This window comes from Lissotriton vulgaris, chromosome 1_1 (assembly GCF_964263255.1).
Source record: "Lissotriton vulgaris chromosome 1_1, aLisVul1.2, whole genome shotgun sequence".
Taxonomy (NCBI): Eukaryota; Metazoa; Chordata; class Amphibia; order Caudata; family Salamandridae; genus Lissotriton; species Lissotriton vulgaris.
Window position 1 is genome coordinate 443,989,359 of NC_141685.1, and position 27,581 is coordinate 444,016,939.

At 43.7% G+C, this 27,581-nt stretch overlaps 1 protein-coding gene across 6 annotated transcripts in view; it reads left to right on the forward strand.

Moving 5' to 3' along the window:
- The window catches only part of PATJ (PATJ crumbs cell polarity complex component), a 1,366,227-nt gene that overhangs the window by 230 nt on the left and 1,338,416 nt on the right, over positions 1 to 27,581 (forward strand). For all 6 annotated transcript variants that reach the window (XM_086953328.1, XM_086953320.1, XM_086953345.1 and 3 more), the window contains exon 2: positions 27,463 to 27,520. In XM_086953328.1, coding sequence (XP_086809454.1) covers positions 27,499 to 27,520 — 22 coding nt within the window. In that variant the 5' untranslated portion in view covers positions 27,463 to 27,498. The remainder of the gene's footprint in view (positions 1 to 27,462; positions 27,521 to 27,581) is intronic.

Consider the following 27,581-nt stretch of genomic DNA (forward strand, 5'->3'; position numbering starts at 1 on the left):
ATACTTTTCAGTTGCTAACCCTACACTCCCTTACTGGGAGTCACTTTTGCGATCAAACCAAAAGTTTCTATGTGTGGGAACGAAAATTAGTTTTAAATTACCGACGATAGGTTGGCAACTATGCCCCTTCCGTTTCGCATTTTGTCATGTTGATTACTACTGTGCAAGTTAGTGCAAAAAAAGTTTAATTAAGATTTTGCTATATTCGCTCTAAAGACTTCAGCATCTGTATTCTCTATCAAGAGAGCGAGATTATGAGACTTTCCTGTCACTGTTACTCATATATTACTCATGTCTGTGTGTCGCAGGGATAGTAATGTCTTTATTTCACATACGGAAGGTCTTGCCCTTAGTAAATAAAAACTTGCTTTGAAAAGGGACCTTATCACACTTTATTTTCATGTTCTTAATTTACTGCTGGATTCCTAAGAAATGACTGTAAAAACCCACTGTGATTTATGTCCATGGGTAAATTTCACATGTTTTGCTTCATCTTACGTTCACTTGAAATATGTACTTTTTCCAGATGATGTGGTTCTGTAGTTTCCTTAAATGCAACATAAGACTCTTTAATAGTGCATACTGTGCAACGAGTCGCCTCCATGAGTTAAAGCTGTGCTGGGTGGATGTGCGCACCAAGGAGAGATCTGGAGCTGAGGCTGCAGGCAGTGCCAGCTTCTTGTCTGTGGCACATACATGTGCTCAGGCTTCATGCTCTTTGTTGGGGCGTAGACCGGTCCTCTGCCTGGCTCTGGAGAATGCACCACTGCTTCGAAGTCCCCATAGAAAACATAAGTGTGTGCCTTTTTTTATTCCACTTCCTTGGATATGACGATTGTGGAAAGGCATCAGCCTTTCTACAAGTGTGCCACCCTTTTTTTAAGAGAGACTACTGTCCTCTCCACGGGCTATGGAAAGCTTGACATTTATGGCTGCAAAGTGAGTTTACTGTCGGACTGACCGTTTTCCATTTTACCTGCTTTGGATCGCATCATACTGGTCTCTCCTACATTCTTAAATTGTTTTGCCAGTCCCCTATGACTGGGATCTTTGTTCATCCATGAGTTGTATACATTTTGCATGTGTCCGCCCTGTGGGTGTGTAGCTGCTGTATATGCATGTGTTACTTGTATGAAGGATCCATGTTGAGAGTAAATAGTGCATGCACCTACCAGTACTGTAGCTTCCATTCTGCATTAGGCTTACTTTGGTTGCACCTATAATGGAAACTTGAAGTGTGAGCCAAGAAAGCAGACGTATATCCAGGGCTCCTCTCAGACGTTACAAGGATCTCTTTCATGGGCGAGACAGTGTAGCTAAAATTAGATGAGACACAGGGTACTTCTCTGAAGCTAGGAAGTTATCCATTCTCTTTCCTGACCCATTGTTCTCTGGTAGAGGTTACCTCACAAGTTAACATGTCATTAAAAAGAGTAACCTCGCTTGCCTGTGTTTTCTTGCCTTGGATTCCTTCTGAGAGCAAACTCTTTGTAAGCCTTGCCTTCCTGCTCACTCTTGTCACAAAGACCACAGCTTGTCCAGGGTGTATGAAAATCACACCAGGGTAGAACTGCAGAGAATTGAACACCTGGTATGCACAAGGACTGTCTGCAACGTGAGTATAAAGGTAATATAGAAACTTTCAGTCTGTGTTCCAATATTTCCTTTACCAGATGCTTGGGGACCCACACTAGTTTCAACCAGAAGATTAGTTTGAGCCCAAGGGTTGGCATGCTGACTGCCAAATCCACTTTCCAGTTTTGGGACCAATTACCCATGAAAGTCAACTAGACTGCCAGGCGGGCTGGGCTGCCTGCAACTAACTTCGAAGGAGAGATGTTGGAAATCTTTCTTTTCTGGGTGATCACACTCATGTTTCGCCTCTTTGTTAGAACCTATTTGATTGCTGTTTTTTAGAGGGCACACCAGGGCACTGCTGTCAATTGTCCAGTGTATGTGCTGGCCTCTAACACATAAAGAGATTGGCTAATCTCTGATTGACATATTTAAATTTTCTATATGCCCGTAGTATATGGTGATGGAATTGCATCCAATGCATGATAAGTTAACCTTCACCAGTGGACTGCAGCATTTATTGTGCCATCCACCAATGTGACAAAAGAAAACATACGTTCAAGCCTACCATTGAAACGTGACTGCTGCAGTGTCAAACCTGCAATGCAACCTATTAAATGAACCCTTTTTGACAGACGAAAACCTAAATTTTAAACCTTAGTAATACACCCTTATGTAAGCCTTGTAGTCCACGAGGTAAGGTGCATGGTATTTAAAAGTGGGACATGTAGAAAATTAATGTTACATTGTCCCTGCAGTGACAAGGTTTAAAAGCTATTTCCACTGTGGCAGGCCCAGCTGTCCCATGTAGAAAACCAGAGTACAGATTAAAATATTAATACTGTATTTTGGGAATGGAACTAGCTAAAAAAATAATTAAACCACTATTTTTTTTTTGTTGCCATGCCGTAAGGTTCCGTGCAGCTCCGGGTGAAGCTTATATTCAGGACGAACAAAGTGCCATAATGAGTCTATCGATGTGTGTACATGTATTGATCTGATGCCATTTAAGGGGGGGGGGGGTGGTGGGGGTTAAATGTTTTTTTGCAAAACTGAAAAATAAAGTTTAAAAACCCCCACTATTTTTAATAGTTATTAACAATCTATTAAAAGGATAACATCAATTTTTTTTAAATGATTTTAAGGAAAAGTAACTTTTAGAAAGCTTCCCTTTACCTGCCGGAACTGTAACAAGGCTAAATCGCATATGGCTCTCTAGCCCTCAGCCTGTGGTCAGCCTTAAAGAGGTTCAAATTAGGTGTGAAATGCCTCTCAAGCCCAAACAATAGGCTGACTTGGACGAGCAGAGTTGACTCCTCTCAGCTCAACAGAATAATTTCAGAGTCTGGGCTGAGGACATCCTGTGACACCACAATGTTAAATCCTGCTTGGCACGTCTGTTGAGCCACATATAGCACTTGTTGTGCACTTGAAAGAAAGAGAATAGGATGCCAAGACAATCTCAGCACATCCTCTGTCTTGTGTATCCTCTGTCTGGCTGCTGAAGGGTCCTGCTTTTTTCCTACCAGACTTTTGTCTCTGGGTTTGTTGTGGTTACTATCTGTTTCAAATGGATTTTAGTTTTAGATGTGGGGGTACCTTAGTACACTCTTCATAAATATTCCCAGTCCTTATAGTCCAAGTTTAGTGTGGCTGAAGACTTTCACCATATTGAAAAGGTCAGGCACATGACATTTTGGGACAGTTGACAGTAAGGCAAACTGGAACTACTGAAAAAGTGTGAAGGTTTGGCCCGGGATCTTTTACTATATTGGTTAGAGTGTGCCCAAGAGTCACACCCATCCACTAGTTTGTGTCAGACTTAAATGTGGCACCTCCCGACACCCACTTCAGAACCCACTCTGGACCTGCGGAAAATTAGAACAGAACTGGACCTGCCATCTGTGACATGAAGGGAGCCTGAAGAACTGGATCAGCTCCCTCTTGTGCCCAGGACAAAGAGTAGATACCAGTGATCATTTGGCTTACCTCTTGTGCGGCTATAGGAAGACAACAAGCTGCAAGAGGCCTTTTCCTGGACCTACCCTGCTTAACTGTGGCACATGGACCTGAATTGGACCCTGCTGTTGGCCACTGCCTGACAGCTTGTGCACTCTAAGTGCTTTCCCTAAGTTCCTGGGAGAGGGGCTTCGTAGTGTACTCCTGTGGGTGGCTGTGACGTAAGACTAAGGGCCTGATTTGGTGTTTGGTGCATGGGATATTCTGTTACAAATGAGATGGATACCCCATCTGCTGTATTACAAGGAACATTTAATGTAATCCACTTTTAAAACAGTGAACAGGATATCTGTCAAGTTTGTGATGGAGTATCCCATCCGCCAAACTCTAAATCAGGCTCAAAGTCAGGTGGTAAAATCTCTGCAACAACAAACTTGGCTCATGTATCGGATTCACGCTTCATCATGGTCAACCTCAAATTGCGCCTCGGTCCTGGTCTACCACAAACATGGGCTATTATTTCTTTGGCTCCCTCTTGTACTCCAAACAAAGGGGACTTTAAGGGTAATAATGCTGACCTCCTGCTAAAGCTATAGGGACACAATCAGCTATAAGAGGCCTTTTCCCACAACTGCCCATCTGATCAGTGGCAACTGGACCTAGACTGGACCCTGCTTTTGGCCTCTGGCTGTCACCCTGTGAGTCTCTTATGTGCCTCCCCTAAGGTACTGGGGGCTTTAGAAGTGTATTCCTGTGTTGGATTGGGACATAAAGGACTAAGTCAGAAGGTAACATCTTTGATGAGGATGTGCCTCGTTGGTGTATCGGACCCGTGCTCCATCACAGTTAGCCTCAAATTGCACCCAGGATCCCCGTCTACCATGACCATTGACTATTATTTGCACTTTGTGCTGCATGGTGCTATTTCTACTTAAACAATGTAAAAAATCATATCTGTGGGTCCCCTTATTTGATCTGTGTCATTTTGTTTATTAATTACTCCTTTTTTCCTAAATCGGTTTGGGATTTTTATTGTTTTGCATTTTTGCATCATTATTGTTTTGGTATTGTATAAATACTTTGCACATTGCCTAAGTTAAGCCTGTCTTCTTTGTAGATAGATACAAGAGGGTTTATATCAGGTTAATTTAGTGACTTGGACTGTTCACCCTGACAACTGTTGTGATTATGTCTTGAAGTGGACAGTCACCCACCTCAAATAATAATTTAGTTTTCCACAAGAGAGCTCAATGGCTGCAGACAAGGGTCATTTGAGAAGGACACTCTTGACTGGAGAAGCCAAGGTTGTGAAGGGGATCAGTGAGGCAAAACAATCCCACTATCGCAACAGAGAATGCAACCTGCATCAAGAAGCAGTGGGAAGGTCTTGAGGCCAAGATGTGTTCACCTGGAAGAGAGTGACTTCACATCGGGGCTGAGGCTGTCTGGGAATCATCCAGGAGGAGAATTCCCACTTGTGACCTACCGCTGAAAAGTGCTTCAGCGCTGTGACAAATTAGATCATTTTCCAAGAAAGAGATTATTTGCTTAGAGAAGTCAAGATCCACTGGAGGTGTTGCAGTGCTGAGAACGAGGGAAGGCACCTGCTTGTTTTGCAGCGGTCACACACCAGTTGTGACAGGGACATTTGTTTGAGTTCCGGGGCTGAAGGCTGACAGCCAACTCCCCTAGGTAGTTTAGGGACCAGTAACCGTGAGAAGAGTTGATTAGCCTACCAGAAGGGGCTGCCTACAACTAACTTAGGAGAGAGCACAGGCAGCATTGGAGGCGCCCATGCATGAAGGAGACGCTAATTAGGAAAAGGTAGGCAAAGCAACTCTACTACTGAGACAGGGTTTGTGACCGACATCAAGAAGCTGTTAGAAGGTCCCGAGACCTGGCTGCCTCTACCCAGGAGAGGCTGAATCGACACCTATGCTTAAGGTTTCTGGTAATGCTCCAGAAGGAGAATTCCCACTTGACATTTTTCTCTGCTGAGTGTCAAAGTGCTAAAACGAATGCAGACTTTAGGTACGATTGTACTTCCAAGAAAAACTTCATGTGCTGAGAGAAGGCACGATCCACAGTAGGGGTGGCACCGGTGAGACCCAGAGTGGGCACCTCTTTGTTTAGGAGGGAGATCAATGCATCACGATTTCTGACTGTGAACTCTGCGACCCCAAGTGCACCTCCGAATGACAGGTGCTGGCGCTGTCATGACTTAATTGACATTGCATGCAGCAGTACCAGAAATACCTACAACTGGGTAGTAGTTGGGGGGGGGGGGCTCACTGTTTTCACACAGTAAGCAGTGAGCCACACACCATCAGGAAATGGCCTGCTCCTGCTGACTGCACCGTGTGACTGAGCCATATGCACAGGAAAACCTCACAAGCTATTTCACAGTGGACAGAAGTACCACATCACTGCATCTACCATGGTGGGGAAACCATAACTGTACAAAGAGAAATAGCAAACCCCACAAGATTCACTTCTGTAAGCTTCACCGTGATATTCCTTCATTGAGCTGAAGGCCTCCACTGTGTGTACGTTTTCCCATTGGTACTCTTAGAATTTGTACCCTCTGTGCCTTATGTAAAGTATATTTTCTATTGTATTTAGAATTAAAGTACTTCTTGTTTCCTTCATTTTAAGTACAAACTAGACAGCGGCTTAACGATTGCTACTTAATGATTATTGAGCTCTGAGGCCTTAATCCCAGACTACCTCCCTGAGTAAGTCCTGCACTTTTTGACATTACTACCGAGTCAAGTGCTAAGGAGGCGTGTGTGGCCTTAGCTGAGGAGGTACTCATGAAGAAGTATTGCAGGGATGAAAAGCGAGAGGACGACTTAAGGCTTTGGAGGGAGCTGTGTCACGATTTACTGACCTAGAGCTCCCAAATGGGCACACAGAGCACCACTTTAGGGGATAACTTGGTGTGATCCGATGTGGAGGATAATGAGGAGGGGGAGTAATGTCTTAAATGCTTAGTTCTTTCCCCAGAATTTGGAGGGAGGGGGGGAGGTGGAGGGTTCGATGTCTTGCATCATTGTCAATGTATTACATGTCAATGTATTGCCTTTGCTCACTACTGGGTGGCACACCCATGGTTGTGTTCTTGAAAAACTTGAAATGAAGTTTACAAAAAAAAAAAAGAAGCCTGTATGGTGATCGGTTTTGGATTCAATAGTATGGTTTAGCCTCTGGACACCAGTGGTACATGTCTCTCTCTGGTCAATACAATCTGAATCTGAGCCCAGTAGCCTCTGAATGCCCAAGGACTCCTTAAAAATGTTTCCATGCTCATCATTCATGCATTTGTTGGCCTCTCTGCATAGAGCAATTTATTTTATTTATTTAGTAGTTTGTAGAGCGCACAGCTACCTCCGACGGAGGTGTCCCGGCACTGAAGATAGTATCTCGAATGGGTCAGAGGGATGCAAGGCGGCGGGGTAGGTTAGATGAGGGAGAAGAGCCAGGTCTTGAGTTTTTTTCAAAATAAAGGCTCTGACGTCAGGAATCTTAGTTCTGTAGGAAGATGGTTCCAGAGTCTGGCGGTGGCTACTGCAAAGGTCCTTCCTCCCGTTCGTGCAAGGCGAAAACGGGGGCTGATCATAAGGCGAAGATGGTTGGATCTGAGGTTTCGGGGTGCTTGTGAGAACTTCATTCTACGTCGCAAGTAGGTAGGGCTTCGGTCATTAAGAGCTCTGAAAGCAAGGGTTAAGGCTTTAAATTGAATTCGTAATCTCACTGGGAGCCAATGAAGTTTGATCAAATGAGGTGAAATGAAGTGACGATAGGGATGTTGCAGATCAGCCTGGCAGCTGCATTCTGGACTGTCTGTAGTTGATTTATGAGATACACTGGGGCACCTACATACAGACTATTTAGGTAGTCCAAATGAGCGGGGATGAGTGCATGGACTACTGTCTTACGTGACTCTTGTGGCAGATATGGGATGATTTTTTTTATCATGCGGAGCTTTCCGAAGCAGGCCGAGGTGACTTTGTTAATTTGAGTTTTGCAGGAGAGGGCAGTATCAAATTGGAAGCCTAAGTTACGGGCAGCTTGGACTGGTACCGGAGGAGGATTAAGTTCAGTCGGCCACCAAAGAATGGGGGGAGTGGGAGATTTCTGATTAAAGAACAGGACCTCCGTTTTATTTGTATTAAGTTTTAAGTTGTTGGAGGACATCCATGTGGCGATATTCATCAAGCAGTGGCGAAAGTTGTGGAATGAATTTTCGGAGTGGTCTTTAAAGGAGAACACCAGCTGGGTGTCGTCAGCTAAAAAATTACTCTAACGCCCCAGGATTCTACCACTTTTGCCAGTGGTTTTAGATACACATTGAATAGGAGCGGGCTGACAGCAGAGCCTTGAGGAACGCCCCAAATCAATGGTTTCTTGGTAGAAAGAAAGGAGCCCAGCATCACCTGTTGAAATCTGTCTGTAAGGAAAGATTTAATGGCAGAAATATGTGCCAGTAGGTATCCCCATTTTATTTTAAAATGCCTTCAGGATGTATGTTATGTTATGTTATGTTATATTTATTTTTGTATAGCGCACGGCTACTCAAAAAGAGTGTCCCGGCGCTTTTAATAATGAGACCTACAGCAGAATAACACAACACAGTAATAAAACAAAGTGGAAAGCAGAAAACAGAAAAATACAGAAAAAAGCCTAGAGGGCAAGCAGCCAGGTTTTGAGGCCTTAACTGAATGCAAGTAAACTAGTAGCTCCCCGGAGTGTCAACGGCAAGATGTTCCACAGCTGTGGCGCCAGCAGTCCAAAGGAGCGGCCTCCAATGCGAGCTCTCTTTACACGCGGCACAGCCGCCAGAAACAGAGATTCTGATCTGAGAGAGCGAGCCGGATGGTAAAAGGCGAGTCTCCTTTGGAGATACTTAGCTCCCACAGCATGAAGAGCTTTGTAGGCCAAAGTTAATGCCTTGAAAGCAATCCGTTTACGGATAGGCAGCCTATGTAAGGTCTGCAAGAGGCCAGCAGCACTGGCTCGCCTGTTTAGGCCATAAATGGCCCTCGCGGCTGTATAACAGTTGAAATAGTGACAGTGCCACAAAAAAAGAAAATTGTGTTTTGTGTTTTGCTAGTAAGAAAGACCTCAAACGATGAAGTACACTCACAAGGGCAGTGTGGAAAAAATAGTGGTGAGATATGCAGATGGAGAATTTGAGAAAGATGTGGAGGGGGGAAAGGTGTAGGCGATAAACGTAATGTTAGAGATTGAAAAGGAATGTGTGGTAAAGGGGAGAATCAGAGCAGTTGAGACTCCATGGACCGTTACCCCTTCTACAGAGCCTAATAATGATTTATTCAGTGTCCTATTTTTAGAATTGGAATATTTTGATTTCTAATCTTTCCCAGCAATATACTTCATGTTATTGGGTTGTTTGATACTGCTAAGAAGCATTGACAAAGCCAATAAGGCTGACTTCTTTTAAGTGTCTTTTCGGTGTGTGATGTAACAAGGTGCAATAATTGAAAACTCAGAAAGAGGCACCCCTATGACAGATGGGTGGCAAGCTCCACAAAGCACAGGATTCTAACTCGCATAAATTACGTCTCACCTGTTGGCAAATATTCCTGGTTATTCTTCTTTGTTTTATTACTTCTCCCTCCCCCATGAAACACTTTTTAAAGCATTGTTTCTCTTTTGGAGGTACAAACATAAACATGGCAACCAATGTTAGGTCAGTGCTGAAAACATTTACTCCGTGATCCATGAGGGGCGGAGTCGGAAATAGCCCATAGTTTACTAGTTCATATGAGTTATATTATGCACACTACTCCCAAATAAACTGATATCAAAGATACATTTGAGTGTTAGGCAGTACTGTCTTGCATTGTTCGGCACAGACTGTATATTTGAGGTAGCATCTCGCCTTAATAAAACTGAATTATTCATTTTGCACAAGCATCCTGTTGTTTCGTGTGGAAATTGCATACATTTCGATGGAGTCGTGTACTGCATAAGGCACGCCGGATGGACAACACAAACCAGTCTAGCTGATTGAGGCATTAACTGAAGTTCCAGCCCTACTTTTTCTTTTTTTTTTTTTAAACTTTCTTTTTCAGGTTTTCACAGTACAACTCCTCATTGTATCACTTTCAAACGTTGCACAGTAAATCAGTACATCGTCACAACAAGCCCCCCTTTCTTTGGTCAGAATACAACATATCATTCCATAAATATACAGTGTTGATGCACATCATAAATCCTAGAGGAATCACAACATGTAGCGAGGTATTATGTTCGCGGCATTGGCAAGCCAGGTGGCATACAGTGTCCAAAGCACTCAGCCCATATGTCTTTTAACAACAGGAGCATCATGTGGTGGGAGGGGGCTCACTGTCAGGCTCCGTACCACTATGCAATATACTATATTCCTTAAGGGGTCCCCAGATATCTTTGGGCCTGAAGGCTATTGGTAGTAGCTCGGCATATGTATTATTTTGCTCCTGGTAATAGAGTAGGTCAGCCATCCATTCCTTAAATTTCGGGGCTCGGCCCCTGCCCCATCTGCAGGCTACTCTCCGTTCAGCTAGCAGCAGCGCTGAAGCTACGAACTTACTATGTGAAACCAGTATCTGTGCTGTATGCCCCAGTAGAGTGAGCGGCGGGTCCTTCTCTACTACGCTGCCAGTCATGCTATTTAGCGCCAGTAACACTTGCTCCCAGTAACCCCGTATGGCCGGACATTCCCATGCTAAAGTAAGGAATCCTGCCCCGATTGCATCGGTCGCACCTATCCGTATCAGCCAGTTTACACCTGAATTTCTTTACTGGCGTATATTATAGTCTATGCAGATATTTATAATGTATGATTCGCAACCTGCTGCTGGCCGAGATCTGCGCTGTTTGCATACAACAATAGTGACATTGTTCGTTAGTAATGTTGCATCCTAATTCCTCACCCCAATGCGCATGGGATCCACTGTGGACTCCTCCTCTGTTCACTCGGATGCAATAATACAAGCCTGACACTAGATGTTTCCCATCTACAGATCCCAACATTTGATGTAATGGGAGGAGGTTTATTGGTTCTTGAGAAGTCAGGGAGTATAGCCCGCATACCTGGTCTGAGGCGTACATAGAGAAATATATCTAGAGGCGTTGTTTGTACTCCTTGAAAAAGGTGTTCCACAGACCGGAACACTCCATTGTGGAATAGATCTCCCCAGATGGTTACGTTGGCGCGTTTGCAGAGCCCCTGAAATCCCTGCTCTTGCAGCAGCAAAAGGTCTGGGTGATATGACAGCGGGAGCCGCGAGGAGTAAAGAGTAGGCAAATCTAGCAGTGCAGTTATCTGGTGCCACGCATCCATCGTGCCCGAGATAGTAGTAGGTGGTGTCGCTCGAGTACTGACAGGGTCATGTATCACTCCAGTCAGCGGTATAGGTTCAGCAAGCCAGTCTGCTGCAGCTATTTGCGGCATATAGCGAGGGGGGCGCACCCAGTAGAATGCATAGTGTGCTTGCGCACTTAAAAAGTATATTTTGAAATCAGGAACGTCAAACCCTCCCTGTGCATACAGCCTTGTCAGTGTCGACCAGCTTAGCATCGTTTATCTCCTTCCCTACAACAATCTGAGCAGCTCAGTTTGCAATGTTTTTAAAGAAAAAGCATCCTGGTGCATAGGGGATATTAAGGAACAGATAGAGGAACTGAGGGAGTACAACCATTTTCATAACGGAGGCTCTTCCTGCAAGTGAAAGAGACCGCGATATCCAACGTGTGACATTAGCATTTAAACGTGTAATGGCTGAACCGTAGTTCGCTCGTATTGTTTCCTCTCTGTCCCTAGTGACTTTGATTCCAAGGTATCACTGCTCTGTCTCGCACCACTCTATCGGGAAGTCTAGCGGGAATTTTGATACCGCCAGCATAAGTGGGAAAACCTGTGATTTTCCCCCAGTTGATGCCTATTCCGAATAGATAACCGAACCTTACAAAATCGCGCAGGATGGGATTGATATTTTGTTGCGGGTCTCTGACCTAAAGCGTGATGTCGTCCGCATATAACGACACCAATATGGGACGAAGACTGCAGCGGAACGCTTTGTCCTGGTGTATCTGCCTCAGCCTACAAGCCAAAGGCTCCACTACCAGGGCAAAAAGGAGCGGGGACTGTGGACATTACTGCTGAGTGCCTCTGGAGATCTCAAGGGGTTGGGACAGGTGGCCATTGATTAACACCTTAGCAGAGGGGCGGCAATATAGAAGTTCAAGCCAGGACCTGTATATCTCGGGGAAACCCATTCTCCTCAGCACTCCAAATAAATAATCCCACTCTACTTCGTCAAACGCCTTAGTGGCGTCTAGGAATACTGATGCGAGTGGGAAGTCGGGTGCTACATTCTGGATTAGCAAGAAAAGGGTCCTAAGATTATGGGACGTGGCCGTGCCAGGCACAAAGCCCGATTGGCCAGGTAGTACAAGCTTATCATGCAATAGGGCAGGCGATTGGCTAAAACTTTCGCCAGGATTTTTGTGTCACAGTTCATCAAGGACAACGGCCTGTAGGAGTCACAGGACTCCGGCAGCTTCCCAGGCTTCAGCAATGATGTGACTATCGCCTCTCTCATCGAGGATGGTAATATGCCCATCTCCGATGACTCCTCATACACCTCCTTTAGTACTGGAGCCATAACATCAATATAGGCCTTGTAGAATTCAGCCGGGAGGTCATCCGACCCCGGCGCCTTACCACTCTGAAGCTGCATAATAGCCTCCCTGATCTCATCGAGTTTAACTGGAATACTTAAAAATTCCGGCTGGGTATCTCCAAGCCAGCCGAGCGCTACGTCCCCCATGAATTCCTCTAAATCAATGGCCCTCTGCCTTTGAGACGTGTATAGTGTAGCGTAATGTGTAGTGAATGCCTCCAGTATGCTTTTTGAGTCTCGATGTGCTGACCCATCCAGCTCCTGAATTTCTATGATATGCGTGTTAACTCGAGGGCTTCGTGTCACCGCTGCCAACACCTTCCCTGGCCTGTCACCCTCCCCATATCTACGCGCTGTCCAGTACTTACCCCGAAACTTCGCCTCCCTATGCGCAGTATCCTCGTATTCAGTTAAAGTTGTACGGAAATCTTTCAGCACTTGTCCCACCTCTCCATTTCCTTCAGATCTCGATCCAGTTTGCGTATCGTGTTCTGCAAATCCCTCAGAACCCCAAAGCTCTTAGACATGCAGTACCCACGAATCGTGACTTTGAATGGTTCCCTTATCGTTTCAACATTGTCAACTGAAGTCTTTGATTTCTTCCTCTAGTTCTGTGCGGCACACCATATCCAAAAGAGCAGTGGGTTGTAACCGCCGAGGCCCATCATACCCCGGAGGTGACAGGGAGACCTTAACCGGGCAGTGATTCGAAAACCTCTGAGCCAGGAGTACGACATGTTTAATGGTCGGGCACAGCCCTCTTGTTAGCAGGCAGTAATCTATGCGTGCCCAGGTCCCTCTTTAGGACGTAAAGTGTGTACCTTCATGTTGTAGGGGATGCATGTATCTCCAACTATCTACCAGTTTCCTTCCGCTACGATTCCCTGTAAGACTTCCTGCGCTTTCATGTAATGTTGCCGACCTGTATTGGATCTGTCTATGTGTGGTTGAAGGTCAACATTAAAATCGCCCCCCCCCAGATAATGTGGGTCGAGCCAACCGCCAGAATTTTACCCCATAAATTTGTGAAGAATTCCGGGCAATCCGAATTGGGACCATAACCATTAGCTATTCTGACCGTATCACTGCCCAACCGTCCCCACAGTATGGTATACCACCCTTTTGGATCCTCTAGTACTCCCATCTTCTCAAATTTCTATGTTTACTAATTAGTATGGCCGTACCTCGGGCACAGGAAGAGTAGGATGAAAAGACACGTCAGCTCGCCCAGCGACTAGCGAAGACATTTGTAGCACTTGGTGCAATGTGTGTTTCCTGCAGAATTGCCACTTGAACCCTCTGCCTGTCGAAATAAGCCAATACCTGTCACCGTTACCTCGAGTCCTCAAGGCCTGAACATTCCAGGATATCACCCTGAATATGTTACTATCCTCCTGTGTCATCAACCCGAACCCTTCCCGCCTGACCTATGTAATATGAGGGCGTATATTCCAACATTTGGGTGCATGAGCATACCCAACTGGAAGAAAAAACCTGTGTACTTATCTCACGGTTACTATCAAACTTCCCTTCCTCCCTCCCCCTCCCACTGAAGCATCCCAATCATGCCAGTAAATAGCTGCCCTCCCCTACAGCCCCCATCTCCTCAGGTAGACCAACTGGGTCTGAATCATCTCCTCGTGCACCTGTATGGAGATGTTCGGAAAGCAACAACATCTTAGTAGCAAAAAAAAAAAAGGGGGGTTCTCCCAAGCGAAGAATACGCCTAGGTAGCACACGAATGCCTCTCATCGGACCGCACTCCGTGTGCACACAGCGGTGTCCAGGTCTGACTCGAGGGTGACCGACAGTACATTACTCACGCTCGTCTACCCTGTTGTCTGTGAAGCAAGGGCCTTGATTCACACGTGCTTAGCATGCTATCCCATGTCCCTCTTGTGGATTAATGCATCAGTCATATTTGTATGGTATGAGGTGCATCTCTATAGTTCGATGAATCCATGTGCAGCAGTGTTAATTCTCGCTCCGGTGATTGCGATCCAGGGGAGTCTTTCAGGTCCAGTTGCAACCTATTCTGCCGCTTGATGTGTTTCAGGTAGTCTTCCACCTGCTGTGGATTAGTGAAGAATTTTTGCGACCCCTGGTGGGTAACTCGCAGGCAGGCAGGATACAACAATGCCTAGTCTATTTGAGCTTGCCTGAGTTTTTGTTTGACTCCCAAAAATTTTCGACGTTCCTCCTGCACTTGAAGCGTGAAGTCCGGGTACATAGTGAAGGGTATACCATCATGCATCAGTTGCTTTTTCTCCCTGGCGACTCTTAAGGCGACGTCCCTGTCCCTGTAATTCAACAGGCGAGCAATAATAGGTCTGGGGGTGTTGCCCGGGGAGGGTCTAGGCCCTAGGGATCGGTGTGCCCTTTCGACCACGAAGTGAGGAGAGAGCAGTTCCGTACCTACCACTGCCTTTAGCAATCGCTCGACGTACTCCTCTATATTCCCTGTATTCGTACTCTCTGGTATACCTAAAATCCCTATATTATTCCTCTGGCCTCGTGCCTCAACGTCCTCCTTTTTCGCCGCTATGACCCGGAGTAGCTTATTCATTTGCGCTGCCGCCTTTTTCAGTTGACCGTAGTGTCTTCTACTTCTGAGACGCGCTGCTACACCTCCTTGAGTCTCGTCTTGTGCCCTTCAATCGTTCGAACAATGGCGTCCATCCGCGTTGAGACTGGGTCCATTTTCTCTGCCATGGTCGCAAAACCATGTCTGACTTCATTAAGAAGCGACTTGAGATCATCGCTAGGCGCTTGCTGAGGTTCTTGCTGAGGGGCTTCTGCTCCAATATCTGCCTCTGCGCGCTGCTGCCTGGGGGTTTTTTTGGCCTCAAATGTGAGACGCGGCTGGCGGGCGTCTAACCTTCCCATCTTGACGCTGACTCTTAGCTCGGGGTTTCTCTGCCACCCGCCGGCGCGAGGCACAACTCGTGGTCGTGTAGACAGCCCTCTGGCCCTCCGGAATATCTAAAAGTTCACCCACTGCTATGGGTCAGCAGGGCTGGTCGGAGCTCCGGGCTCCACTAAGGCATAAGTAGTACACAAACGTATAATGGCTGGTGTGGGCCTAGTCTGCTCCTACTCCAAGGTTACTTCTATGTCAGTTTGATGTAGCACGCTCCCTGTTGTTTCTCACTTCTGCGCCGCTGAAATGTACCACACCGTCTTCCACAATCCTCAATGCATGCAGACACTGTCTCACTGCGCAGGACCCACACCCAAAGTCTGCGAGCTGAATCAGTTGTTCCTGCCTGTTAGTTCAGCACAGGGGCAAGCACAATCCACTGCCTCTCCCTATGCTCATCCCAGCATTACATCGGGTGGAGTGTAGCGCAGTATCTTCTCACTCAAAAGTCTATGTATAGCTCTGCTCCTCTCTCCTCTCTCCGCTAGCACCCCAGGTCGTCCACTCTCCCCTCCAGCTCTCCATATATCAGCAGCGGCAGTCTCTGTCTCAAGGCCTTCCTCACTGCCTCCTTCTTGATTGACAATTCCCAGCACCCACACCTGCACTTAGTCAATGCAGGCGGGGGCCAAGTGCTAATGGTATGATGCCTTCTCTTGGCCCAGTCTTCCTCTCCACCATTAAGTCCCCGATGCCAGCCCGCCTCTAGCGCGATGCAGCGTATATCCCTCCCATCTCACTGCACTCTCAGGTCGCCGCTCAGTAGGTGCCGTTGGACGCTCCTCAAACGTCCCGCTGCACCGCAAGTCTGGTCGGTATTTTCGCCTGCTGGCCGAGCTGCCACGTTGGGGACCAGGGTCTCTCTTACCCAGCAGTGCCGCCTGTGCGTTCCAGAGGCAGCAGGCTCCTTTCCCGGCTCTCACTGTTCCCGCCTCTCAGCCGCTCTGATCACCACCGCCAGCTGAGATAACAGCACCTCCGGGACCGCAGGGCTTGCAGTTTGTCACCTCACACTTCGTCACACAATGTAGACGATGAGCCGGATAATTAACGGATTTATATGCCGGTCTGCGGGAGCTTCACTCCATGGCGGCCATTCTGCTCGTGCGCCACTTAGCGCCCCCCCTAGTTCCAGCCCTACTTACCAAACGCGTTCCGATCCTTTCTGTTCTCCACGCAATCTTCCCTCCCATCCGCTCTGAATTTAGATAGATGCGTGGTAAAGGCAAGCGTGGTAACACTTGCAGGGTTACGAAACACATGGTTCCGCCCGGATTGTAAAGTTCATTTCCCCTACACAATAAGAAGAACAATTTTCCCTCAATGGCCACAATATTTTAGTACAAGTATATACTTTTCTATTCCATGCTAAACAATCAATTAGGTATGGGTGACAAAATGCAAAGCAGACTTATTTACTTTCTTTAAAAAAAGTATAAAGTTTTATTCATTATTTCCAACTTATTATTTCTTTCAGTGATAATCTTTTTTCATTAAAGAAGAAAAGGTTTCTTTTTTTGAAAAAAGTTTTTTGTTTTTTGATTTATAGCTAATTTCATAATGGATGCATAAATCTCAAATATCCAAACACATTAGTATTTCATTCAAAAGGAGAAAAGAAGAAACACAAAATTATATACATAATAGAAGACACAGATCTATATACAAAAGGTACAAATCACCAAAATAGTTATACCCCTGGTAACCAACAATCTGTCACAAACATTCTCACACAGTCATACTCTCACCACACTCACAACTACAACATCTAAAAAAAGGGACCGGATCCAATTGGCAGAGGCACCCTGCCAATCGGTAAATCTCAAGACACAGTCTGAGACTTCGCACTTGGTCGACGCACGTTTCGGCGGCGCAAGGCCACCTTCCTCAGGACCTCTTCCAGATAAACAGACTCATGTACCCAGGGGACATTTCCCCTGAATTTGAATTTGAATTTGAATTTGAATTTGAAGGGATTTGTATAGCGCTCGTACACCTGGCGGTTTATTGGCGCTCACTGGTAACAGCTACTCAGTCAGTCGGAAAAAGGGGGAAAGGTGAAGAATTCAGGTTGGGAAGGCTTGGGTAAAGAGGAAGGTCTTGAGATCTCTGCGGAAGAGGGGGTATTGAGTGCAGGTTCTGAGGGACAGTGGGAGAGAGTTCCAAAAAGCTGGGCCCGTGGTAGCAAATTTGGAACCACCCCATTTCTTCCGTTTGAAGCGGGGAACCACGAGAAGGTGGTGGGAGGAGGATCGGAGGTCTCGTGAGGGAGTATAGGATTGAATAGCCGAGTTTTCAGAAGATGTTACAACTGCTACAATCTGATGTGGTGTACCATGCAGTATAGATTTATCACAGTCTGGGTTGGGCTGTGAAATCTGGTGGACAAGTAACTTAGTTTGCCACATTCACTTTTTAAATAGGTAAGAGACAAAACTGCCTGAAATTTGTATAACTAGGTTCAAAGCAAAGCTCTACGTGTATCCATTATTTATACAGTCTGTTGAGACCTGTTTATGGGCCACAATGTTGTATATGATTCTGTTTAAGGTCTTTTCCATTCTTTGTAATTTTAAGTCAGTCTTAGCTGATGTTTTGATGGTTTTTAAGTCTGCCTTCAGAAATTCACAAACGGCATTGAATGCTAAGCACAAGTCAATTTATGGTCTAATAGCTTGGTTGCACACTGAGAGTGGTAGCTGCTCTTTGCGCATTTGTACACAGATTGTTAGAATGTTTTAGACGTCAAAATGCTGCTTATGGCTTTTTAATTGTATTGAGATTCATATATTGTAATATTTTATTATGAATAATTGTATTGTACTCTTTTATGAATTTTAACGGAATAAACATCACCTGACTAACTCTGTGAGTGATCGAATATCAGGCTTACGCAATACCCTCTTACCCCATCAGATTCCTGGCTCTAATTAAGACATTGATGCTGGTATTTTGGAGCAGCACACTATTCAGAATGGAAAAGCCAGCTTTCTAGTTTGTTTTGAAACTATATATAGTTAGAATTGAGTCTCGAGTAGCACAGGAAAGCATTCCACATTTGAACAACTAGAGAGGAGAGAGAAAGAGAGAGACCACCAAGTTTAGTGCAGCTAACTTCAGGAACCTGAAATAAACTCTTTGCATCCTGGTGGAGGAGCTACAATTGAAATACATTTGTAGTGCTTTCAATGAGAAAACTATTTGTTAGACATCCCCACAATAGGCCCAAAAGGCAATGCTTAAGACTTTAATTGTGGACCTTTGGCTACCGAGAGCCAGTACAGTTGTGGAAGTTCAAATTGCTCATGACATGAAATTCCAAGTATGAGCGTAGTAGCTTTATTGTTTCTGATTTTGTGCCGCAGAATAGGATATGTTTTAACTACCAGCTATTTATGGGTAGATGCATCAACGTTTTCTTTTGCGATTCCTTATTTGCGAAAAATAAGGAATCGCAAATAAGGAATCGCAAATGGCAATGCATCATTAATTTAGCAATTTTATTGTGATTCGGTAAAAATCGCAATTTTTACAGAATCGCAAATATTTTGCGAATTTCAATTTGCGATTTTGCAATTCCCGTTGATTCCTATGGGCCAAAAGGCCCATAAAAATCAATGGGAATTGCGAATTCACAAATTGAAATTCGCAAAATGTTAATGCATTCCATGGGTGCAGGGGGGGGTCCAAAGGAACCCCCCTGCACCCCTGAAATGTATTTTAAAGTGCATGTTACACACACACATGTCCTAAGGACGTGTGTCTGTAACATGACAGTGTTTTAAAATGCATCTTTGAGCATTTTGACACATTTTTGCAAATTACCACGAGGTTCAACCTCGTGGTAATTTGCACCCCCTAATTGCGAAATCGCATTTTTAAAAATAATCATGCATTGCTTTTAAGGAATCGCAAATTTGCGATTCCTTAAAAGCAATCGCATTTTTGGAATTCGCTAAAAATAGCGATTTTCCAAAAATGCTTGCTGCATCCCAGAAACCCATTTAGGAATCGCAAACGGCCGAATTTTGCGATTCGCACTGTTTGCACTTCCTAAATAGGTTGATGCATCTAGGCAAAAGAGTTTTCATAGTCTACGATAGAGAAAATTGAGCTTTTGACCACCTTTTCAACTACTTGTTAGAAGTGAGGTAAGGGTTGTTTCATTATGTGTACACTAAAGAAATAAGAATCAGATGCTGCCCTAACCTGAGGTTCCACAGAGAACTAAATACCAAATTTAAATTGAAGATCTGACACTAGGATAGTCACGTAACAGAGTCCAAGAGTGAGGCCAAAATATGGCCCGGTGGAAGGGGAACCATCAAAAAGCAGAACCTCAATTTTAGATAAACAGATGGTAGCCCAACATCTCTAAAATCCACTAACTGCATCATCCAGATCCAAACAAGTCCTAATAAAAATGATCTGGGTGCTGTCCGCATAGGTACAGAGGTCAAAGATAAGAAAAAGTAATGAGCACTGTCAGTGCAGCCTGGTAGGCAATATAGAGCGCCAGTCTGACATGAGACCTCTGTGAAATATTCCTTACAAGACAGCTGATGAGATAAATGTGACCTTTTGCTGTCTGTGTGCTGTGTAGGATGTGCTGCATCCCTGCTGCATATCCTGGATGCCCATTGATGCCAATCAGGGAATGAGAATGCTATGGATAAAAATCTAACATGGTCAAAGGATTTGGTACAATCAAGGTTAGGGCAACACCAATATTCCCTTCCTTCGTGCAAAGTGCATACAGGACGACAACCAGATTAACTCATTCCCTCTATTAGGACAGAAACCTGCTTAGACTGGGTCAGCCTGGTTTACGTGTTTAAGGAAACAAGAAGCTTGTCTATTAGCAGCGTTCTCCAAGTGTTTTGGTTGAACATTCAATATGAAAATTGTCAGGATTCACTAACCATGTGCTTGAATGCAGTGGGTATTATGCATTCTACCATCTATCACCGCCCCACGAAATGACCACATTCACAGAAATATGAGGGCCAGTAGTATGGGTGGGGAAGAGGGAACACAGGCCTAGAAAAATCATACATATTTGACTAGTATCCCAATTCAACCATGTTTAAAGGGGTAGCGCAGACACTTTACTTCTCGGTTGGGGTAATATGCACAGAGTTCTAAAGCCAGCAAAAAGATAGGGGTCCAGCAAAAGGTGAACGATTTGGGGTGACCATGCAGAAAAGGCAGATTTCCTACACTGAGGATAATTAGTCCAACACCACCCTCAGTAGAATGCTAACACGGTCTTGTTGAAATATCCTACAGTCATTATTGATATTGATATTATTTATAAAGCGTGTGAATGCCCGAGGATGTCTTGGCATTAGCGTATGCTATTTTTGCAATAAAGGAAGACTGATAGAGTGTAAAAAGCTAGCATTTGAGCCTTTTCCTGAGGCTAATAGGGGAGTGTAAAAAGCCAGATTTTAAGTTGCTTCCTGAAACAGGTGGAATTGGACTTATTTTTTCAGCTAAAAAGGCAGTGTGTTACAGTGTTTACAAGTTGAGAATACAAAACTCCTTCCACCTAAAGAGACATGGTTGCATTTGGAAATTATCGCAGTTTTAGATGCAGCAGATCGAACAGCTCTCCTAGGCGTGTCGCATAAGAGTTTCTTCCTTAGGCACTGTGGACCTATATTGTGCAAAGATGTGTGAGCCATACAGAGTGCCTTAAAGGCTGCTCACTTTTTTATTGGATGCCAGTTGAGCTCCACTAATATGTGAGAAAACAATTTGAATTTGGATAGTCTCTTAAGAAGACTGGCGTCTGCATTCTGTAATATTTGGAGTTTGGTCATGCAGCATTTTTGAATACCCAGATAAGGGGGATTGCAATAACCTAACCTGGAAAGTACCAGCACGGTAGCAACTGTTTTCTGAAGGTCAAAAGGGATGAAGGGGACGATTTTTGTCCAAATTGTTTTGTTTTGTATTGTATTGTAATTGCATTTATATAGCGCTTACTACCCCTGACGAGGCGTCGAAGCGCTTTTTCCTAGAGTGGCACGCTACTCCGGGACCCATAGGGGGATTAGTGTTGAATTAGTATAGTGAAACATGCAAGTACATTTTAAGTGGTGGATAGGTTAGTCAGTTATTTGGATTTGGAATGATAGCAGAAGGATAGATGAGGACAAAGGTTTGTATTTATATAGCGCTTGTTGACGCACGCTTTTCAGGAAGCCTACAAAGGGTTAGCGGTGAATTAATATGGTGAAATATTAAGTAATTTCAGTGGTGGATATTAGTCAGTTACTTGGAGAGAGAAGGATATCGGAGGGATATAAGGGGAAGAAAGATTTGCATTCATATAGCACTTGTTACACCTGGTCGGTGTTGAAGCGCTTTTCTGGCGAGTAGCACGCCACTCCGGAACCTATAAAGGATTACTGTTGAAAATTAGTATAGTAAAAAATATGAAGTAATTTGAGTAGTGGATATGTTATTTGGGTAGTATATTAGAATAGTTTAATATGGAATTTGAGAAGTGAACATGTTAGTCTGTTAATTTCGATTGAAAAGGATAGTGGAGAGATAAAAGAGTGAAAGATTTTTTTTTTGGTCTTAGCAATAGGAGGAGGCTTTTGGATGAGTAAAAAGAAGTTTTGGAGGGGAGGACTCAGAGGAAAGAGTTTAGGAAGGTTTGTTTTAGGGGATCGGTATAATAAAAGAGGTGTCGGATGATGCAAGGAGGGGTAGAGTAGGAGAGAGTCTAGAAAGGGTTATTTTGGCAATCATAGTAGTGGTATGGGGTTTGGGATAAATGAGAGTGAATGTAGAGGATATATTGATAGATGTATAGGGTGAGAGATAGGGTAGTGCATTGGAAGGAGTAGTAGAAGAAGTTTGAGATGAGTCAGAATGTTGGGCTAGAAGATATATTGAACGAAGTATAATCTGAGAAATAGGGTCGTGCATTGGAAATGCTAACTTAGAAGAAAGTGATAAAAATATAGATCCATAATTACATTGAAAGTATATAGATACATAGAGGAGGTAAGTATATGTAGATTAAAGATATTGATAGAGGCACAGGATGAGAAATCGGGTAGTGCATTTGGATATGCTTTTTTAGGAGAAAAGTAACAGACACACAGATCCAAGTACATAGAAGGTACATAGATGCAAAATGTAAGTATGTACATGTAGACCAAAGATGATTTTTATTTATTTATTATTTTTTCTCTCAACAACATAATTATTTTACATGTTTATACAAAGTAATACACAAAGATAGGTACATATCTATAGTGAAATAAAGTGCTTGTGTACAGGGGGATATGCTGTAAATTTCTGTTTGCGTATTGTGCTTATGTGGGGAAGAGCCAAATCTTGAGTAGTTTTTTTAAGATAAGGTGGTTGTCGCTGGACCTTATGTTGGGGGGTAAAGAGTTCCATAGTTTGGCTGCTTGAACACAGAAGGATGTGCCATCCATGGTTTTTTCCCTGTATGGTGGGATTTTGAGGGGAGATGCTCCTTTAGAGTGGCGGTTCCTTTGTTGAATGTGTTTGGTGATTTTATTCCTGATAAAGAGCGTTCCCATTCCAAGTATTGCTTTATGGGTGATACAAAGCAGCTTGAACGTGGATCTTCTGGCAACAGGTAACCATCGCAGGGCTTTCAAGGCAGCGGAGATGTGGTCTCGCGGTTTGATATGCAAGAGTAGTCTGGCAGCCGAGTTCTGAATCCATTGTAGTCTTTTCATGGTCGTTAAAGGTGATTCATGGTAGAGGCTATTGGCGTAATCGAGTTTGGACAGAACAAGGGAGATGGTAGCTTGGACCTTGTGTGGAAATCCCAAATGAGGGAAAATTCGTTGCAGCGTTTTTATAGTAGCAAAGCTTGATCTAGCTAGTTTATCCACTTGGGCATTCATCGAAGGCTTGAAGTCCATGGTCATTCCGAGGTTTCTTACTTCCTTCGATACTTTAGGCAGTGATCCCAGTCATCAGGCCATGCGGCAAGCGGGTTGTAATGTTTCCAATCACCACACGTGAGTATTTCAGTTTTTGAAGCATTCAGTTTGAGATTGCTCCAGGTCATCCACTGATCCACGGCTCTGAGACAGCTGAAAATTGGTGTTTTTCCAATGTCTTTGGGCATTCCAGTTGAAGGAGTATTTGCGTGTCATCTGCATAGTTATAGCACGTGAGGTGAAATTTATTGATCAGTACTTGTAATGACTTCATGTAGATGTTGAAAAGCATGGGCGAGATGATAGAACCTTGAGGTACCCCTGCTTTTGTGGAGTTCGGTTTGGACGAGAAAGGTGGGGTATGGATGACATTAGTTCTGTTTTGAAGGTAGGACGCGATCCAGTCTAAAGCAGTTCCCTCTATGCCGGCTTCATAGAGTCTTTGTTTCAGAGTGTCATGGTCAACCGTGTCAAAGGCAGCTGAGAGGTTGCAAGAGGAGTAGCGCAGCAACCCTGTTGCGGTCAACTGTATTCTTTAGGTCATCCCAGATGGCAAGGAGGGGAGATTCAGTGCCTCTTCCCGGACGGATCCTGTTTGGAAGTCTGAAAGTATGTCATTCTCTTCAATGAATTGTGACATCTGGGCGAATGCTGCTCTTTCTATCAGTTTGCCCAGGAACGGTCCATTTGTAATGGGTCCGTAGTTGTCAGGGCTCAGCGGGTCCAAGTTTTTTATCTTCAGTAAAGGGCGTAAGTATGACTTTTTGAGTTCTTCTGGAAATATTCCAGTAGTGAAGGAATCGTTGATGATTCTTCTTACTAGAGTGGCAGCAGAGGTTGTTAAAAGAATTGTCTTGAAAGTTTGTGGCGGACAGGGGTCAGAAGGGCTGCCAGCAGGCCTGCTTGCTTTGACCAGGTCATTAAATTAATCGTGTCAGATGTGTTGGAAGGAACGGAGAGGCTTGATTAGAGCATTCTTGGATTGTTGTTTTGTACAAGGGTTAGTGCTGGTGCTTTGTTTCTGTTTTAAGTACGATTCCAATGTGTCTGCTTTGTCCATGTAATGATTTGCCAGTTTGTCTGGGAAATCTTGAGTAACGGAATGAGTTCTTTCTAGGCAATTTGGTTTGCGAAATTCATTGAGTATTTTATAGAATTCTTTATTTGCACATTTAGCGTTTTGACTTCTGTCTGAATAGTACCTTTTCTTAGCTTTTTTGATAGCAGACTTGTATAATCTGTTAATTTTCTGTAGGTGAAAGGAGCTATTTGGAAGCAGAAGACAGTTTTCACTTTGGAAATATAGTCTTCAAATACTTTAAGATATTTTCAAAAACAAATTGTCTCCAAACAATGGTTACATGCTTCATTTTGAAGACAAATGCAGAGTAGAATGTGTATGTAGCAGAAATGAACAGGGATTCTGGGCCCATGTAAATGTAATGAACCGCAGTTTGTGTCATCTTCCCGAACGTATCACTGGCAGATGGGCTTACCTTGGTGATACTATTATCCATTCCACCACATCCGATTAGCTTTAAGAAGCTGACGGAAGCAGGTGGAGTCATGGAGAAGGAGGCAATTGTTAACCTTCTTGAATGACCAAGAACAGAGATGAGAAAAATACAAGAAGTACGAAATCTGCATTTTTCAATCGAAAGAATCCAACCTTCTGGAATTTTTAAATCAAACTAAACTGAAAGGGGAAGAACAATCTAAAAGAAATTCATGCCATAACACACATATGCAGACTTTAAAGATGATGCACTATCACCAAGAACAATGCAAAATAGTGGTCTTGTGACCTCAGCCAAGCTCCGTGTCAAAAGGTGATCTCAGGCCAGCCAATGTGGTAGGCGTCTGGTGTGGCAAGGTGACAACAGAGTGCTGTGATCTCAAGAGCGGTCGTGGTGCTCCCAAGTATATCCCAATAGTCACCAGCAAGAGACTTATTTCCTGCTTTCCTAGGGTTGTGAAACCTCAACTCGCTCCTCTGTTAACATTCTTTGACTCCGCATTACTGGCTCCCGCAGCTTGTTTGCTTGGGTAGTGGTATGGCTTGTTGGCTACGTTAAGCCTTCTGTGTAGCCAGTTAGGTCTGCTGAGCTACAGAGTGACACTCCTCTAGAGAGACCCTTCCTTCAGTTTAGCAAAGCATGCACACAAAAGAATACAGCAGTTTAGAGTCAATCTTAGTTTTTATGCAAAACTCTGCCATAACCAAGATCCCTACTTCTTAGATTAAAACATGCATAGGAGATGCCAAACCGTCTTACAGAACAACAGGATAGCTACTCCTTTATGGGTTGCTTATTGCTATCAATAACATCGAATACCTCACTGCTACTCATTGGGTCCCAGAATGGTTTAACTTTGTTTTTAACACACAACCTTCAGGACATATTTTTATTAAGGTTACCAAATTTAAAGGATATTAGATAAAGAAAAAATATTTGCAGTTTAATGTACAATGCTGAGTCTTATTTTATAAAATAAGAGAGAAAATGAATGTAAAGACAGAAGTCATTTTCTGTTGCAAAAAGGAAAAAACATGTACCTGTAGAGTTCCAGGTTCATCCCTTCTTTCCATGAAGGCATAGCTGTAGGAGGTTTAAAGCTTTTAATTTTTCACCTCTCAGTGACTGGATTTCTAAACATTTGGATATTTCATCTCAATGTATTTGATGTATTAAAGTACAGTATTGCATTTAGCAATATTTTGTCAAAGGTAGTACTTTTTCCCCTTATTTTTGCTGAACGACCCTGAATTTACTTGGAAAATGTCAAGATCTCAGAAATTAAAGTTCTCAGTATGGACATGAGGATTCTCCACTGAGAAACCTAGGGCAGCTAATGCCACCACTGTAGCTGTGTCCGAGATCACCCTCTGTCTTTGAGAAGAAAAAGGTCATTTTTCATGCCATTTCCAGTGCCTGCAGTTGAGTTTGAGACACTTGATGTCAAAAGGTATCGACGTAGGATGTAAGGTGTGCTTGATGTTGAGGTACTCAAGATGAAAACGTTAGATCATCTCACAATCTATGCACTTGACACCAAAGGGGTACGGTGTCGGATGTATTGATGTCAAGCTATTCTGTTAACTCTTCTGTTTGTTCAGTAAAGAAGAAGCCTTTTTTTGGCTCCTTGAAAGAGGTCATTGATCGAATACCATCTTCAGGACTTGTTACCTCAAAAGGTTCATTTCAAGAGCAGGACAATGTTATCTTCTCCTCTTAGGACACTCAAAAGGCCTTGTATGGTTATGCCGCCACCACAAGCAGATTCCCTGGAGTCTGAGATAAACCGGTCCCTACATATGAACAGGCAAACCATAAACTGAGATGTGGAAGTACCCCAAAGCAAGTATCTTAACCACTTGCAGATCGATAGGTGTTGGATGAGTCGGTTGATGTGGATACACGAGGACTGCTGAAATGCTCAAAATTGTGTCTGATTGATTACCTTCCAAAAACTATTGTAAGTGATGAACATATCCTTGGGGAACAGAAAAATGTACAGAAAAATGTGTTTGCTACTTCTGGTGGTAAATCTTCACTTGGGTTGGTAAATCTTCACTTGGGTTGGAACAGCAATTGTTGGCTGATGGGCCTGAACCAGTGAGTTGAGATGCATAATCCAAAGGTAAACCTGTTTTCATGTGGTCATACAAATGGTTATAGATGTAAATATGACCTCCACAAGCACCAACAGTAGCTGCCACAATCCTCGTGGGTTGTGTGCACTTTTTGGTAACTACAAGCTAAGTCACACTGTGGCGTTTTTGGTATTCTAATGATGTTGTAGTGTTTGTGATAAAACTGAATACTTGTGACAGACATTATCAAATCAAGATTTCACTTTGATCGGGAGACCTGTACCCTTTGTCTTGGGAAGAGGATTTCCTACAATTTAGATAGTTGAACAAATATACATACATTCATGCTATTGGCTTTCAGAGTTTCTTGTAATACTACATCCGAGAAGGACCATGATCTAACTTAAACAAGCCAAAGGATGATAGATAGTTGCAAAATCTTTTTTCAGTCATTTTTTGTAGGGAATTCATACCTAGTTCATAAAAGCAAAGCTAAAGGTCTGGGGGAACACATAAATCATTAAATGTACCTTCTAGAGCTTGGATCTATGATGACTACTACTCTTACTGACTAGGGAACTAGTTAATTTGTGTTTTGCTGATTAATGTCAACTGCCTACACACCTACATGAATATATTTAAGTGCATAGCTTGTTAATGGATTTTGATGTTATGAAACCTATACTAATGCTAGCTTTTAGATTAAGTGTTGCACGTTTTATGAATGCTGGAATGTTCAAGATATTAAGTTATTACATCTCTAATTTCTATCTTCCCTAGGTTATTCCGTGAGACATTATATTGCAAAAGAGCAGCATGCCTGAAAATCCTCTGATAGGTAATCGTTTTTCCAAGTTATTATTTGAGGATGTTAGATCAGAAATGTTTTGAGAAGCTTA